The sequence below is a fragment of the Passer montanus genome, unplaced genomic scaffold (genome assembly GCF_014805655.1).
Source record: "Passer montanus isolate IOZ18808 unplaced genomic scaffold, ASM1480565v1 scaffold8, whole genome shotgun sequence".
Classification (NCBI taxonomy): domain Eukaryota; kingdom Metazoa; phylum Chordata; class Aves; order Passeriformes; family Passeridae; genus Passer; species Passer montanus.
Window position 1 is genome coordinate 12,050,737 of NW_024373256.1, and position 18,564 is coordinate 12,069,300.

At 36.6% G+C, this 18,564-nt stretch overlaps 1 protein-coding gene across 38 annotated transcripts in view; it reads right to left on the minus strand.

Moving 5' to 3' along the window:
* The window catches only part of RBFOX1 (RNA binding fox-1 homolog 1), a 1,145,409-nt gene that overhangs the window by 6,055 nt on the left and 1,120,790 nt on the right, over positions 1-18,564 (minus strand). For 5 of the 38 annotated variants that reach the window (XM_039732133.1, XM_039732132.1, XM_039732126.1 and 2 more), the window contains one exon: positions 9,479-9,531. The exons of the other annotated variants lie outside the window; for them this stretch is intronic. In XM_039732133.1, coding sequence (XP_039588067.1) covers positions 9,479-9,531 — 53 coding nt within the window. The remainder of the gene's footprint in view (positions 1-9,478; positions 9,532-18,564) is intronic. 38 annotated transcript variants of the gene reach the window in all.

An 18,564-nucleotide genomic window follows, 5' to 3' on the forward strand; every position in this document is an offset into this window, starting at 1 on the left:
TCGGTGACTCTCTGAGCTGGAAAAGCAGTTTGATTATTTCTGAGCAGGTTTGACACTGATCCCACACTCTGGAGCCTCTCTGGTGGGAAGAACTTCCATAGATCTCAGCCTTGGAACCCTCCACATTATGATGCAAACACAATTTGGGGATTTGAAATACTCAATAACAGAATCCCTTGTGTCTTTTTCACCTACACTGAAGGGAAGAAGACACTACTGCTCTATGCCAATTTTTTAAGTCTGAGAATTTAAAATATCATTATAATTTTAATTCTTCCCAGCCAAATTTCATTCCAGTAGTAAGAAAGCATCTAGGAAGAGAAAACAATTAATTTAAAGGTAGAAATGTTTCCTTCATGTCCTTAGTAACATGCAAGAGGAATTGCATGTACTACTATTTTACATGCTTTAATGCCATGTTTATTACTTTTATATCAATGGGAATTGGTATATTTCCTTTGTTTTTCTCTTCTCCTGATTATCTGGTATCACTGCAATGCTGAGCAAGGGCTGTAAAACTATATCTGTAAAAAAATACATTCATTTTGGTCCAGTGGTAGGGCTGCATTTTGCCTCCATCCTACATCCCATTCCTGCAGGACCCTTGGCTGTGTCCCACTGCCTCACAAAGTCCAACAGGCCACCTAGGAGGGCCCAAATGCAAGGGCCTCTTGTAAGGCAGGACCAAGCCTGAATACCCAGGGCTCAGGCTGTATTAAATTATTATTACATTTAAGACAACTGCTGAAGTAACTGGCAAGTTTACAACATTGATGTAATATACCATGTTGCTAATAATATTATTATATCAATATTCAACAGAAATCTTGACCACTGATGGGAAAATATGGATAAACATGCACATTATGCAATTTCAAAGGATGAAAATATGACTGCTTCAACCCAGTATTGACTTCTGAGTACATTTTTATTATCCTTTTTCCAAAGCAGCAATGACTTATTGTCAGTGTTTTACACTGCTTTTTTCATCCTTCTCTATAAACCATGTCTCTTCTTAAAACAAGAGTTGTAAAGAAATGCTAACGTGAGAACTGTGACCAAAGTTAATCCTTGCTCCTTAAAAAGAATGGTTTATATTTATATTATGACAATGCTAAAGTTTTAACTGTGATATTAACATAGAAATGTTTCTGTGGAATTAGTGATGCTTATATTCTTGTTAAAGTAACAAACACTTGCTTTTCTTTTACAGGATATTGAAATTCCACTTAAACAAAAGTGTCCAATGTAAACACAAAATAAAATATAAAAGGAATTCTTCCAAATCTTCTGTAAAAGAAAATATATAAAATTAAACTGCACAATTTTCATTTTTGCACGCTCCTGAATACACTTGACATATATAAGCACAAACATGGATGAAAATATTTCCAAAGGGGAAAGAACACATGCTCGGATATTATCTGGGAAAAAGATGCATTGAAATTCCTCTGTGGTGAATAGACCTTTTTTTTTTTCTCCTCTGGGTGACCTCTACCTTCAGAATATGATGGTTTTATTATGATTAATAAATTTCATTTCCACAGAGGAAAGGAACAGTGTCAGCTTAAACTTAAAGCAAGTGGGTTTCTTTTTAAATGCTAATTTTTAAACACGCCCTTGCATGACACCAAATTTAGAAGCTCAGAAGGTTAGCAGAATAGATTCTGATTTCCAGGCTGAAAATAGGAAGAAGGATTTAAACTATATTGTCACACTGCAAATCAGTAAGCTGCTTCAGTCCCACACACACTGCTTCACTTACTCACTGCTCTGCCAGCCTGCTTACTTCTCGTTACAATTAGTGGCATTTAAATGCTTTGTGATAATTTTCACTGCAAATGATCATTCTAGGTAAACAACTTACTGAAATTTAGGACGTGCCAATGGTAAGGTGGTGAATAAATTAATAGTCTCTGCCATTTCTGTGTATTTTACAGGGTGATAAAACAATGTATCCAAAGCAATATGCACAAATTCTCGTCTCAGAACACAGCTGATGAACAGTTTTGATGCATCACTAACTAGAACAAGGTATGCTCCTCTATTTTCCACTATATCTGGGACAAGCATTCAGGACATCATGGGAAAAAATATGTTTGCTAGCATTTTGTTAACATACTGACACTGGTTCTTAAGTAACTGGATAAACAACTTCCTGGGAAATAACTGAGAAAAAAACCAGTGTAGCTGTGCTAACTTCTATAAATGTAAACCATAAGCTACCCACCAATAGATGGCATGATCTTTACTTATGCTATGCCTTAATCTCTTTAATCATTTTCAACAGAGTTGAAAAATGCTAAAGTAATTAAAAATGCTAAAATAAAAGGACAATTTGTTGTTTATTTTTTTAAAGTAATTTGAAAAGGGAAATTGTGGCATTTATTTTGTTAGAGTCTTTGAAAGGGAGTATCTCTCTAAGTAACCAGTAGTAGGTGTTGTTGAAGTCTCTAAAAATCGGGGAATTCTGAGCCTCTTTGATCATAAATGCCATTTCAGGATTTTAAATTCTTTGGTAGTATGGCTGTATTTCTGTACACATATGGGACAGACAGTGGAGCTCCAGTACTGGAGACATTTAGAAGCTCCTAAATAACCTACACACCAACTAATAAGGAAAAATTCACCACATAAAATATGAATCAAGTTAACACATTTTACACAAGTGACTTGAGAAGTATAGAAGGAGAATATTAAAGAATTTGATACACTTATTTTACTTATCAACTGCCCTCCATTTTTCCAACTCTAATATTGCTGGAGGAACTACAGAAAATTATGAACCTGCTTAAGGGGTATAAAGAGAGAAGCTGAAACTTGGTCACTACTTCAGATCAAACTGTGACCTCAGGCATATTACAAGCAAAGCCTGTATGACACTGGGAAGCTCATCTTTCTAACTTTCTCCCAATATTAACCACTCTTTACCCACTTTAATTGCAATTGAACAATCAAGTAATAAAATTGCTTCTGGAAGGAATACAAGGAAAGCAAGGGTTTCCTGGTCTTAATACCACATAAATACAGAGTTATTCCAATAACTAACTTGGTGCTCTTCCTCTTGGTCACAGAACTGTGATGATCCTCCCTATGCACACCAGTCACACACCACACTGCTGAGCAGTATTTTGGGCTCAATGGGTCAAACCTGTGCAGCAGAGGTAGCCCTTTAACCTAAAATTCATCCCACTGTGGCAGGATGGTGTCTGCTTGTGTTGTTCAAAGAATGTGCAAACAGCTAACTTAATTTTAGATATTAACACCAAGGGACTGCAGGCATTTCAGGCACCTGAAACACCAACAGGTCTCTCTCTACCTCAGAAGACAATGGGCAAAGATGTCTCTGAAGTTTTTACTTAAGATCACGGAAACTGAAATCTGCTGATAAAAACAATTTCCAGGCATTTGCCTTGATTGGAAAGGTTAAGAATGCTAAAATTCTCCTTGCCAAGTGTTGAATGCACGCTAACACTGAGGTCACTGTACAAGGGAGGACCATCACATACTTTATTCATAGCATCCTCCTCTTCCATGACCTATAATGTGCTACAGATTTGTGATGTGGAGCAGAGAAAGAATTGGGAAGTGACAGGCAGCACAATAAAGAGTGAAACTTCAAGGTGTACTGTAGGGCTGAACTCCTGTGTGCCTGCAGAGCCATCAGGGATTTCCTATCACTACAGTACTAACACATTCCTAGGTTTTCACAGAGATAAGAAACTTGACCAGGGTCTACCATGGGTAGAGGGCAATAATGAAAGGTGTTCATGAAAGGATGTTCATAAATATGTCATTGATGAAATATTAAAAGCACTGTTTACTTTTTCCTGCAAGTTGCTGAAAGGAGAAAGTAGAGAAGCCTATGCAGACTTTGCTGTAGAGATGAATTTCCAATTCTTGGCTGGTTACTTATGTATGTCACATCTCAGTTTGGCCAGTTAATTTCCTTGCTAATTGACAGGCATGTTTTGCAGAAGTTTCACTGATGCTCAGATGTGGTTTTAATTTTGCTACTGTTTGTTAGCCTGTATCTTTTAAAATCTGTGAGATGTTTTCAGCCAGCTAAAGCTCAGCTGCCATCTTCTAAAGCGTTTAAATGAACATGACTGATACTGGTTAATTTGCAGAAACATAGAAAGGTAACAAACAGCAGCACAGGTGACTTTTCCCTGAGCTGATGCTGGATAACTGCAAACTGCAGCAAACCCAGGCACAAATCTCAGTTTAAGAACTCTCATTCAGTTTCAGTCTTGCTGTGTGGATTCACACCAGGGTGGGAATTGAAGCTGATGCCTAGTCAAAAGTCAAACAGAATTCTATACACCACCGCCTTTCTGTGTAGCTTCTATCCAAGAAACTGAGATTTTGTATAAACTTCATTAAAAAAAGCCACTGGGGAACCTGACGCTTGCCATCAGGTGACACCAACTCTACTCCAATTAAAACAAAGCATTTCTTAGGTCTGTAAAACATTTTCTTATTACAATTGCTGTTATATTTAGGGGCAATAAAGCTTGAAGAAATTCTTACCTAGTGCAATAATAAATATACTGGGTACATAATTTATAAAATTTTAAAGCAGTCTTTTGTGATCACATATAAAGTTCTGCAACCATAGCGTTGTTTTATGTTTATTTGCAATATGATAATCTCAAGATATTAAAACTGAATCCTTGCTCATTTAATGGAATTGTATACAGGCATCCATACATGCACACACACAAATCATCTTTCATGTACTCTATTTTTACCCTACATGAGAAAAACCAATCTAATTGCTTCATAAAAAAACCAGCCCAGGAGATGCACACGTGCCTATAGGCACTTGTTGAGGACAAACACAGATTATTCACTATTTCTGTTATCAAAGGAGCTTCACATTGCAAATCCTCCATTTACAAATCACAGGACCTCAGCTTTCCTTAATCTTGTCGTGTTGTCACATTTGAGCAGCCATGCGAACTGACCTAGAACCGCGAGCACCGGGCAGGCAAGCTGTCACACAGATAATGACAGCCACGCCAGCCAGGGCTCCCATGGCTGACAAAAAGGAATTAATCAAACCTCATGAAAGGAGAACAGAGGATAATCAAAGTGTTTACTGATTTTTATCAACTGGTCCAATAGCTGAACATCTTCAGCGCGCAACTACCCAGAGCAGTAAAGGCTGTGACAAATGGAATTCCATATAAGCAACTATTTATAGCAGCAGTAAATGCAAGTTTAAACTGCCAACATAAAGGACACTTGAATTTATAGAAGAAGTTTAATTTTGTGCATTAGTGCAACATTTCCTAGTCTTTCCAGAGCAAAACCTTCAGTATCTGCTATTTTTCACAGGGAACAGCAGTACAGCCTAAAATAAATACTAGCACAAAGACCATACAGACGCTCCTTCATCTTTATTTTTCATTTGATTAGCAGAAGAGCATAGCATAATAATAAAAGCATCTCATAGAAAATGGTTATTTTCCCAAACTGCTTCATGAAATGAAGTCAAACCCATTGGCAGCAATAGTAAAAGGGAAGAACCTCTCTCAACTGAGCATATGTCTTCACACAGTAATTCTAACAGGCTGAAGGAAACACCTCTAAAGCTGCATTCTTACAAAGAGTTTGGATTGGACTCTTTCAAATTCCTTTGTAAGAGTATGATCTGACCAATATTTCCCAGCACACACATGAACAGGTCAATGAGATGCAGGCAAATTTGTCTGGAAAAATTTTGACCAGCTGCAATTCTTTATGTACCTACCCTGGCGGAGGTAGGTTTGCCACAACAGGCACTGCAGCCATTCTGAGCACTTCATCAAATATTAACCTGTTTTAAATTAGTATCTCCATATTTGATATTGTTCAATGAATTAAATTTGTGGCAGTGTTACTGCTGACAGGTTAATGATAGTATACAGGGAAATTGCAATGACTGGAGCAATTGCATTTGTTAAAAATGGCCAATATTCTCTTCAAATATTTCAATAGCACAAACCCCATGGTTTGCTTATTGAAACTGCTTGCTTTTATTCAACATCTTTCCTGGAGTTATGAAGTTAAACCTTTCAAAATGTTTAATCTATTTTGGAGATTGTATCTTTCTCCAAATGGAGGTCAATAACTTAATTTATGACTGTCAACTTCTAAAGCTTTATAAAGCATTTCTTTTACTTGCATGCAGACACACACACACAGAATCCTTCCTCCTGGGACTGATTCTGCTCAAAAATGTAAATAAATACAGTCACAATTGGACAGGTGTTATATCCACTTCCACCATACTTCATTCCAAATTCAGCTTTATATATACCCTTGCCTTTCCCTCTGTTATTTCAAAATCATAAACTTCAAATACACTTGGGAGAAAAATAATACCAAGCAAGCATCAGCACTGGATTTTTTTTTGCTTCTATATAAAGGCTGGATAATAGTTAAAAACTGGAAGAAGAAAGAGAGATAATATAAATATAAAATAATAACCCTGTCCCATTTTTACACAAAAAATATAAAATGTCATTTGCAGGTACATCTGAGAATGCACTTGCAAAAGATACTAAAATTACTTTTTCTTTTCAAACTATGAATTTTGATGTTACAAAACCTAAAAGAGAAAAAAATAATAGATTGAGTACTGATTTGAAAAATTCACTAAGAATGCTAATGCTGCAAAATGAACAATGTTCTGCAACCAACATGTAAATAAGCCACAGGTTTATTCTAGATCTCATTCTAATTTATCCAGAGACTGACAGGGCAGCTGCCCACTGCCCTCATCAGACAAGAACCCCAGGATTAATTCTCTCCTAGTGCAACTACAGCCAAGAATTTGCAAAGGAAGGTCCTCAGAGATCCTTGTTAAAATTCCATCATCAAACCAAGAGGAGTTTCTTATAGTTTCCCTGTCTCTGTTCTAGTTCAGATCTGCTTGCAAACCCTTTAATCATGTCTGCCAGAGAAGATCTATCCCAGAAGTGCAGAACTTCTCTTCTGAACAGTAATTATTTTTAGCCTCAGAATGCACTGGATGCAATGAAGAGTGAAATGCTTTTAAATTTCCCATGGAAGGATCCCTCTGTCAGATAGCTGAGGAGGTTTCCCTTCTGTAATGTGCATTCAAGAGCAGAGATACACAAATAGAAATGTGTCTATGGACACAAATCACTCATTAACACATTTATCTACTCAAGATTACTTTATTCCCAAATAAATAAAAAAGACACCATGTGGCTGAGGGCTAAGTATCCTCTGGCAGGAATGATGAAGGATTGAGAAGAAAAGAGTGAATATTACCAGCAGAACCACCCAAGACCTCCCATTTCCAATTGATGATCAAATTCCAACCAAAGCTTTACTTGTTATATATTACTATTTGAAATCCACAAACACACCCACCCTTTACAGGGAGGCAATACAAACATACAAATACTCACATTTCAACATTGAGCATGTTTATAAGTATCTTCACTTGATATCAACTTTACAAACACAGTAGAATTACTGTCATTGAGCTTAGGAGCACTAAAAAAGCAGTAGAAAATCATACTGCAGGTGTTTTGCATGCATCTGAAAAATCACAGGAACGTTAGTTTGGGTTCTCAAAGTATCTCTATGTTTGCTCCATGTATTAAAACATAAAACATCAGATAATAAAAATAGTTGGAATTCAACTAACAAATCCAAAAGACCAAATTCAACTTCAGCAATTTGACTCACAGGAAAATGGGCTAGAGAATTACATTTTTATGAAGCCAAAATAATTTGAATTCTATTACTGAATTAGGTATATACAAAACAGCAGGTACAGGCTTTCATCACCTTCCTCCTTCATATTTAGTGCAAAAAAAGTCACCTATAGTCACCTGTGATTAAGGTATTTATCATATGCTAAAAATCATGCCTAGCAAAAATACCTCTTTGTTGAATCAAGTCAACATAGGTAATAACTGGTAAACTGAAAAGTTTTAATAAATGCACACAGAGATTCATTTCCTTTTGTGTAAAGTTCACTGAAGGTATTGATAAATGAAATTTACATTGTTGACTGTAATGCTAAAAAAGTCATATATGGAATATCTGTAATAAAGTCTTAGGCACTTAAATTGCGCCTGAATGGAGAGAGAAAAAATTCTTTACTAGAACAAGAATTATTGCTTAGAAGGGTTCACTTTGCAAAACTGGGCCCACAAACCGCATATCTAATTCAAGAATTCCAAGTTTAAAAATTGCTAAAATAAATATTCTTACTTAGCAAAGCTTAGATTCACAAATCAGCAGCCTCCCTACCACAGCTCACTTCAATGAAGAGCTGAGCAGGAAGCTCAAGTGAAATAACCAAAGCCAAAATCCGAGTTGAGTGATATGAAGAATGTGACAAATGTTGGCTTCTCAAAATGTATTTACTTCATAATTTATAGGACTTGGAAAAATCTATGTTAAATCAGGTTTTACTACAGAAGAACTTTTCAGATTACCACCAAAAATGCTACAGCTAGCATAGAGATTACAACAATTTTAGCATATTTTGAGTTTATCTATGGTCATCTTTTCCATAAATAAATGTTCTCTATTTGTTTCTATATAAATCATCACTGCATAAACAGAAATCTTGTCACCTTTCATTTATTTCTGCTAATATAAAACTCTATCAGCAAACACTTCTCAATACCAACACTTGATTTCACACTATATACCCTTTCATCCTTCAATATGAGAAGTTCTATGAACTTGATTTTTTGCACAACATTATTGACAGAATAAGTTCCGGCACCATTACTATTTATTTTAGCCTTTTGATTTCTTATGTAGCAACATAACACCATCCTTACCTGAATTAAGACTAAGCTTGTTCAAACTCTATTGCTTAAAAGAGAGAAAACCTCTTGACACATTTAATATATTTATAAAATATAAATAAAACCTTCCAAAAACATTTTTCATTCTTCTGTACCCATGGCTTACAACATGATAGCATATGGAGACTTTTTACTTACTAGAGAGCGAGCCTCTGAAGGCACAGACCCCCTCTCCCACTATCTTATCCATAGGATAGACTTTGTGAGTGCTTTAGGGTCTGCAATACCCTTGTGGGAATCATTTGCCCCCAATGAGTTGAGAAGAAAATTGTTACATCTATAGCACTTACAATGTCCTGCACACATCTAGGCCTTGGCTCTTCCCATCAGTTCTCTTTGGTTTGACTTTTGAAAGTCACAGTCCTGAAGCTTTTATCAGAAGGCTTAACATATCCTTACACACTAGGCCATACCATACTTAAACTGCAAACAAAACACCAAAGTCAGCAAAATAACCTAATGGCTTTTATATGGCAGAACCTATAGGCTGAAGCTATAAATTCATTAAACTATTCCCAAGATTTATACACTATGGACTTTCCTATGCTTTGTCTTACGATTAAATGCAGCATGTGAAAAAGGATATTGAGACCTGGATGGATGCATCAAGAAGTATCAATGATTGTTACCTGCAGAGGTGTTACAAGAAATTTCATCTGCTGCAACGAAGACGAATTGATTTCTGCAAGAGAAGATAAAATTCACAATACTGCTTGCTGACTGGGAAATGTGCTAGCTGCCAATTGACTTGATGTTTACAGATGGGGTAGGGGAAGGGTGCTTAATTTTAATGAATGTAGCAAGAAAAAGTGTTGAGTACTATAGAGTTTATAAGGATCATGAGGTAGACATGCTGGGATCTTTTAAATGAAATAATGGTGACATTTGAATATGGACTATGTACAAACTCTTGCATTGGAAGCTTCATGTTTAGTGTTACAGATATGTCAATATGAATAATCTAATAATGTCTAATAAAAATAAAACAATATATTGATATTAAAGGGCACTACTGCAAAATATGTAAAAAGCGCTTTTGAAAAAAAAATTAAATTGCAATTTACTTTGTGCATCTGAAAGGAGGATATTGAAATTAAAATATTTTGCTTTTTCTATGTCTAATATGACTGCAATCAGAAAATGAATTTTTCTGCTATTTTTTTTAATGACATAGTATATTCTCATATACTGTCATCCAAATACATAGAAAAGTCTTTTGCAGAATCTTAGGAGAATAAGCTAGAGATATGAGTAATTTAATATGAACCTTCTCTTGCAAAATTCTTTTTTAAACCAGGTAACATAAAAAGAGAAACGCTAAATGCACTAGTATTTCAAAATGCAGAAAACTTCATTATGGCACAAATCCCGATTTGTCCTTTCTGAAATCTAGGCAACCAGGATTTGGGTTAGTGGAAACCACGTTTAAGGATTAACATCCAACGATTCCTTTAGAAGCACATACACAGCTGCCTCGGGGTAATTTTGTGTTGTGCTGGGTTAATGAACCCGGGGGCAGAGTTAGCACTCGGGTGTGGTTTCCTCCCAGCTGCACACAGCCCCTGCACTGCCAGGCACAGCAAAAACCCGACACTGAGCTTTGCACAGCCCCAATTCCAGCCTAACAACCAGCAGGCAAAGGATGCAGGCTAGGGACTGCCTGGGAAAACAGCTCTGCCAGCTTTAAGTGCTGAGGATCCTACTGAAAACCATGCAGGAGCAAACGTCCCTCAGGGGCAACAAAACCTGGAGGAGTTAAGCCCTAAGGGAGCAAAATCCATTTCTATTACTTCACCTCTGATGTATCAAGAGATTTGAAATTCTCATTTAGAAATCTGTGAACCTTGTTACTTAAAGGTTCACATTCTAAGGGGGGGGGAATGTGAAATAAATAAATCCAAAACAAAATAAGGAATCTGCAATCTGTACAGAAGGGACAGGATTGCATAGGTCCAAAAGGAGATCATTGCCTCTGCTCTAGCAGAAATACTGACACTGTCTGTTAGAGTGAGCTGAGTGGTCAAATTGCACATTCTTGCATTTTCAACTGTTCATTAAGTTCAATTGATAGCTTTGCTGTTATTTTGTCATCTGCAACAATTTCAGGAGCTAATGAGATTTACCTAACAAGTAATGCTAAATAGATTAATTTAAAAAAACAAAGGGTGATACATTTTACATTATAAATACAGAGCTACTCTGTATGTCATAGGTAGCATAATTTATCACTGTATTTACTGCTACCATCTCTGTGATAACTATAGACAGGAAAAGTTAGATGCTTGCCTAAAAGAGCCAGTAGCAATGCAGATTTACCAGCTACTGTTTTACAGAAAATCCTTCTGACTCATTTCTATGTTGTTAAACTGCCCTCTCATCTAAATGAAAAGATCACTTTTCCTTAAAAACTGCCTCTAAAGTGGTCAGAAGCTCCTTTGTTCCTCTCTGTTCAGAACAGTGGAACATTTAGCCACAGAGTCTCTATTTTCAGATGTTAAAATACAGAATTACCTGCAAGGGTAATATGCTGGGTTAGTACCTCCAGGAAGACCCTAGAACACTAGTGCAATTTGTCCTTTGGAATGAAAAATATTATTTAAACTGTTCTGAAATCTTACCCTTTTCTTTTTTTTAACCAAGTCTTTACTAATTACTGGAAAAAAGAACTAATTAAAAACTTAAATAAACACAAAGTGATACCTATTTAAAAAAAAAAAGAACTACTATAAAGATCTTTCTTTCTATGAAGCAGTATAACAAGAGATCTTTATAGTGGTTTTTTTAAATAGGTATCACTTTGTGTTTATTTAAGTTTTTTATTAGTTCTTCATAGAAAGAAGCTATTCTGCTTTGTTAAAATTAATTTCACAACTGCCCACATAACTTTTAAAAGTATGAAGTTACATATTGGTCAGCATAGCAACTGTGAGAATGAAAATACTAGAGGCTGGAGTCCAACAAGCAGTTCAATATTTTACAACTAATTACATGGTTTTTGTAGCAATTCCTAGAAATTCTTAAGCTCTTTGATGGCTCCAATGTTCTTGCAGTGGCAGGATTTATTTATCTAAATTCCATACTGTTGTTTGCATAGACCCAAAGGGGAAACTGCTCATCAGAGACATCACAGATATCACAGCTGATGGCTACAGCAAGGGTTCATCCTTTGTGTGGGCAACCCCAGAGCCTGCAAAAGGAGTCTTTAGGAGAGAAGCTGGCTCTGTGGGGCTCCAGATCCCTTCTGTCCTAAAGCAGCTGGGGAGCAGAGGGGGCAAAGGACAGCTCACCTTGCCCAGTCCTCTGCGAACGCACAGAGCTCCCTTTAAAGAGCAATTCTCTGCACTAACTCTGTCGAGCATACAGGGCTTGAAAATCTCACGAGGAAGATATGATGAAAATTCATGATGTGTTTTAGGCTGGTTTAGTGTTCCTCATCACTGCCACACTTTAAATGATTCAAAAAGGTGCAGGAATTGTAAGCGGACCCAACTTTATTATACAATAAGCCCCGCTCAATTAAGATACAGAATCACTTCCATAATTTAATTTGTGTATTAACAGTGAAAGTATAGAACCAAATTTTTACTGTTCACTGGTTAATACTTCAGATATAAAAGAACACCAATTTAAATAAAAGAAACTTTTTTAAAATAAAATTTTAAAAGTTGTTACTGTCTGTGAGATAGGAAAAAAAACCCAAAACAACCAAACCTGAAAGGATCACATGGCAAATATATTGACCTGAATGTACAGTTGGATATATCCAACCTGCCAGATCCTCACACCCTGGGCTAAGTGCAATGCTTTTAAGTGCAGGAGTGGCACCTTTTGGCAGTCTGAGCTCTCTGATGTGTCCCAGGGAGTGTGGGTCAGGAAAATGTGCTGCTGGGACTCCAAATGGCTGGGTTCCCTCCGAGCAGCTACTTCCCAAGGGCATACTCTGCATACTACTGCTTCTCTCAAGCCCATATATCAATTTTTATCTCTTCTAGCAAATTGAAAACTAACTCATTTTTTACCAGTATGGTAATAAAGATGGTTTTATATTTAGAAAAAAATGTTTAAACATTTGATATATGTCCTGAATTCAAACAAGAACAGAAGGGGAAGACAACAGAAGTACTATTAAGTGATTTAGATGTGCTTTCTTCCTTTGGGGTAGTTATTGAACCTGCATCACACCATCTTCAAAGGTTTGAATATGTTGTAATTTCCTCTGCTCCATTCCCTGCAGTCCCTTTGGCAGTAACAAACGTGTGCCTCCAGGGCCCCACATCTGACAAAAACCTCTCTCTTTTGGCATCTGCTCTTTCTATCCAGCAGACCTTTTCCATTTCCAATACATTACATACTTTCTTTCTCTCTTCTTGAAACTCTTTGGTGAAAACATGCCATACTATAGAATATAGATTTATATATATTGAGGGATTTAAATTCTTTAATCACTGAAGCCTGAGCCTTGTCCTTTCTATGGCTGTCTAATATACACAAGAACTTCTGTGAAGAAACACCTGGCCCATAAGTGATCTGCCCACTTTACTATTGGAAAATTCAGAACCTGGAAGTGGAAGACAGAGATTCAGAGAATGGGTCTCAGACACTTTTTTTAATGACTATCATGAAACACAATTCCAACCTAAGCTCAGAATAAACAGCTATCCTGAGTGCTTCCTCTAAAAGTTTCCATGGAGTCATCCCACCACGGGGAAGGAAGAGCTCCTCTGTGTCTGCACGAGTCCCCACTCCTCCAAATGCAGCAGCCAAACAAAAAAAACAAAAACAAACCAAACCAAAAGAACAAAAAACAACCACCCCCTTTCTCTCCTGCAGTCACTGGCCCTGCTGCTCCTCAGGTGTACAGAGTTCCCAGGTGTTTGGGAATTTATAAACTCAGGTCATTAGGGATCAAACACCTATGCAGGACACGGGGCCAGTGAGTGTTCTGTGTGCTCTGTTCTCCTCTCCCTAAAATGCTGGGTGGCACTCAGACTTCTCACCACTGTTTCACACAGAATATGACTAAGAACAAAATTTTGGCACACACCTAATTTCACCCATGACTCCCAGAAGTTTCCAATCCCTCCTCCTCAGCAGCACAGAGCTTCCTTAAAATGGAATACTAGAGGTCAAAGGGGATTTTAAGAAATTAATCACACTGATGCTAGGAAATTTGAAACATAAAAGAAATTACAATCCACTAACATACAATGATTATTCTTCATAGACCTGAATTCCTGGGCTTTGCTGACAAACTTCATAAAACTAGACAGAAATAATTTTGTCTAACATGGAAGTTCAGACCCCCACCCAAAAATACAGCAACTGCTGAAAACAGTGCAGAGCCCCAGAACATGAAAATTTGGGATGAAGGCAAACACAACATTGGACAGAAGCTACTGTGGGAAGGTTTAAATTATATTTAATCAGTTGACTTTTTCTGGTAGGACTGCCATGGGATTGACAAACAAAGCCATTATTTAGAACTCAGATATGGTTGATGCTTTGTGTGAGGAGATGAGAATCTTGACTCCATGTTTCAGAAGGCTGATTTATTATATTATGACATATATTATATTAAAATTATATACTAAAACTCTGCTAAAAGAATAGAGAGAAAAGGATTCATCAAAAGGCTAGAAAGAACAGGAATGGAATGATAACAAAGGCTCATGACTCTCAGAGTCCGAGCCAGCTGACTGTGGTTGGCCATTAATTAGAAATAACCAACGTGCACCAATCACAGATGCACTTGTGGGTAAACAATGTCCAGACCACATTCCACAGCCATCAGATAGTTATTGTTTACTTTTCTTTTCTGAGGCTTCTCAGCTAGAATAGGAGAAAAATCCTAGCAAAGGATTTTCATAAAATATCTAAGGGGCTACACTCAAAGATCAGAATCTCAGCTGGTAAAATTGCTGCAGCTTAACCAAAAGCACTGACTTCCCTTCCTGGAGCTGCTCCAGATCACACTCCCCAAGGACCCCGTGCAGCAAGGGTTTTTCCCAGCAGTTATATGTGGTACATCTGTATATTTCTCCATTATATTATTAAAGCTATTATAGATTTCCTTCGTGCTCTAAACACTAAGACATTGCTGCTCTTATGAGGACCCTGATGTTGCAGGGTTTTTCACTGTGAATTTCAATAAAGCTGACTGCTGGCTCTTTGAATGGTTTCTGCAATAGTCAAGGATGGACAAAGTTCCCCTTTATAATAATTTTATTAAGTCCTCCCCAACTCTCTCCTGCTGGTGTCCTAAATTTAAATATCAAGGCTATCAAAGAATTTAAACTTTTTAATATTACCATAATAACTATAATTAGAAGGTTGATTTTGCTATTATCATGCTTTATATTCTCATTACTGTAAGATCAAAGTACATTACTGTACCCATAGCATTTGAATCACAACACAAAGACAACTAAACAACTTCACAGCCATACCTATACGATATATTAAATTAAATAAGAATAAAACTATAAATAATTCATGCAGTACCAAGCTTCAACAACACTAAGAGTAACTTGTTTGACCTGATGTGCATTAGGAAGGTTATTAGACTAATTTCTTCAATGTTAGGTTCTTTTTCTCTCCAGAATTTCTTGTTCAGCCTAACCAATGATGATGCCAAGAGAGGAAGATGTGGATATTTGGCTTTCACTGAGGTCCCCTGCTTTCCTCATCACAAGATAATGCTCTCCTACATCCATCATTCCTGACCATTTCTTTCCTGAAATTTTGAGGCAGGCCTGGAAGCAGACAGAGGAAAACCCTGACTCAAAAGAAACAAATGCAGCTATTTCTATAACTACTGCTGCATAGAAAACACTACAGCTCATCCTCGCCCATCTGCCTGGGCTCAGCTGCCACTGCAGAAGGTGCTGTGTCCCCCTCACCTCCCCAGGTCCCTCCTGTGTCTCAGGGGTCTGAAATGGCCCTACAGCCCTAATCCAGGCAGCTCAGCCCAGCCCTTCATTGCCCTGCCACATTCACTGTCTCTGCTTTGCTCTCATCTGCCTCCTCTTTGTGCTCACTACAGGACATTTCTGTGTGCTTTAGCCAGTGACAGGATGTCTCTACCAAAATTCAGAGTGACAAGGACAGCAGGAGAGAGAAAAGAAACAAAATCTCTCATTAAGTTTTGTCCTGCTACCAATCACACAATTTCTTGATCAGAAATAATTTCTTTTAATACCAAAAAGTACTTTTGCAATTGCAAAAAACATGCCTCCAAGAAAAGAAGAAAAAACAACCCCCAGCTCTTCTGGACATCAATGGAAATGTGCATCCCAAAGCCCAGTGATATGCCTGCATTATTTCATTTACTCAGAGAAAAAAAAAAACAAAACAAAACAACAACAACAAAAAAAAACAAAAAAAACCCCCAAAAAAACCAAAAAAACAAAAAAAACCCCCAAAAAAACCAAAAAAACAAAAAAAAAACCCCACAACCAACCAACCAACCCAAAAATCTAAAGGGATTAAAAACCTAAAGGGAAAAATGGTCAACAGAAGGTGCTTTCTCATAATTTGTAATATTATCTCAGGCTTTCCCTAGCAGATGGGCAGGCATTTTTATTTTAGTCCTGATGTTGAACTAGCTAAACAACCCAGTCAAATTCTAAAAGAGAGAGACTCCTTTTAGCACAGTCCAGTAGTGATGCTGTAAAGCAGATTGGAGGAATGTCCACTCTGCACTCAGGGTGGGTACAATGATTCTGCCATGGCAGTGTCTTGGATACAAACACCCCCTCCTCTGTCCTTCCCTTAGCCCTCAAAGTCAGCGTAAAGAAAATTTCTAGCAAATAGATGTAACCTTCCAACTTGTACTGTTGTTGAAAAAGAAAAAGTTTATTTTTAATATATTGCCACAATGTGGACAATATCTTGCATCACAACCAGTGGGAAAATCTGTAGATCTCTCACATTTCATATTATAGATCTACAAATTTTATTTCCTGATTTTTTTATTTATTATTTTAATCAGAGTTATATGAATAGACCTGGGTCTAACTCATATCACCTGCTGCATCAGTGGAATTTTTTGATGCATGATCATTCAATATATTATACCTAGTATGAAGTTATTTGTTATTTATAATGCAATATACATAATCTAAAGATGAATATTCAACTGCAAAAGGAACACATGATTTTTAAGTAAATCTGGACATTTTAAAGTAAAACCTAAACCTAACAGGTGAAATTCTGAATACCACACAAATCTGTATCAGAATTCATAGTGATCTCAGTGGCAAAACTGCTTTAAAATTATTGGCCTTTTAGTGTGATTAACACAGTCTAGGCACTTAAATGAAACACTTGAGGAAGTAGTGCAGTAATTCTATTTCAGAAGTGCTCCATGTCAGCAACATAAATTGATGTCATTATGATCCAGGAGCGCTAAATTAAGGCTATATTTGAAGTGTTAATATTTATATTTGAAAATTTTGTTTATTCTTGTATTTTGGATATATTGTTTATTCCCTTTAGGGCAAAGAGCGTTTTGAAGTCAGCCTTGTGTAAAGAATCAGTATTTTATTCACTAAAATACATTCAAATATCCATTTATTTAATTGGGGGATTTGATCTTTTTGTATATCACGGCATCCTTAAAATAATGCCTCAAAAACACACTTTATATTTGTTTCTGATTTCATACCAATTATTATGGTTTACTAGTAGCCACCATTTTATGCACTATAAGTTTCCTAACATACAGAGGTATTATAAACTTCAGCAATTATAAATAACAATGCTTTCCCTTAACATTGTATTAAGTTTGGAATGACTATACAAATTAATTGACGGCATAATTTTTTTTTCATATTTTAATAACTAAAATACCACATACATGAAAACCTTGCCAGGATTTTTTAAGAATTCATTCAAGAAAAACAAAATGAACTTTAGAAGCTGGTACATGTTTGGTTTACACAAATCCTTACTTTTCTTTTTTTTTAATGCATGTATATTAAACACCCTACAGCAATTTCCACTAAAAAATTTCTTTAGGATATATGGATAAACATTCTATTCCCACTCCTGCAGTATTCTTGCAATCTGATGTTTGCCTCAGGTGGGCTTCTAGAGTATCAGCAGCTTAACAAGCTCAAAGGAATTTCAAGAAAAAAATCTATTTAAATACCTAATCAAATGTTTTAGGCTCCTCAGAGGTGTGAAACACTACAGTAAAAACATGCAAGAGTGTAAATTGCCTCTTTCTTGATTAATTTCATCAACATTGTAATTTAAAGTTTGTTCTTCTAATACTTCATCACCTTGCCAGAGCACACTGCAAATTACACTAATCCATACAGACTATATCCATGGCATCCCAGTTTTATTAATAACATTTCATTCCTTTATCTTCTGTCTTCCTCTTGCACAGCGCTCTTAATTCCTCCTTGGTTTTAAAGCACTCAGGTTGACAACACTTAGAGCTCGTTCTAATCTGCCTCTTCGTGGTCTATCAAGCCAATGATCTGAGAACTGAGGAGTGTGTAATTAGCCACTGACATGTCCAAAGGAACTGTTATGGTCTATCATGTCACAGGCAGTGACCCAATGGACTGTAACAGTTTTGGTCTGCTGGATCAGGAATCAATGTTTTAGTAACTCCCCAACTCCGTATTTATTCAGTCTGCTGAGTACAACACTGAAAAATTTTAAAGTCACACTTTCTTCCAATATCCTCTAAGAGCAAAGAAGT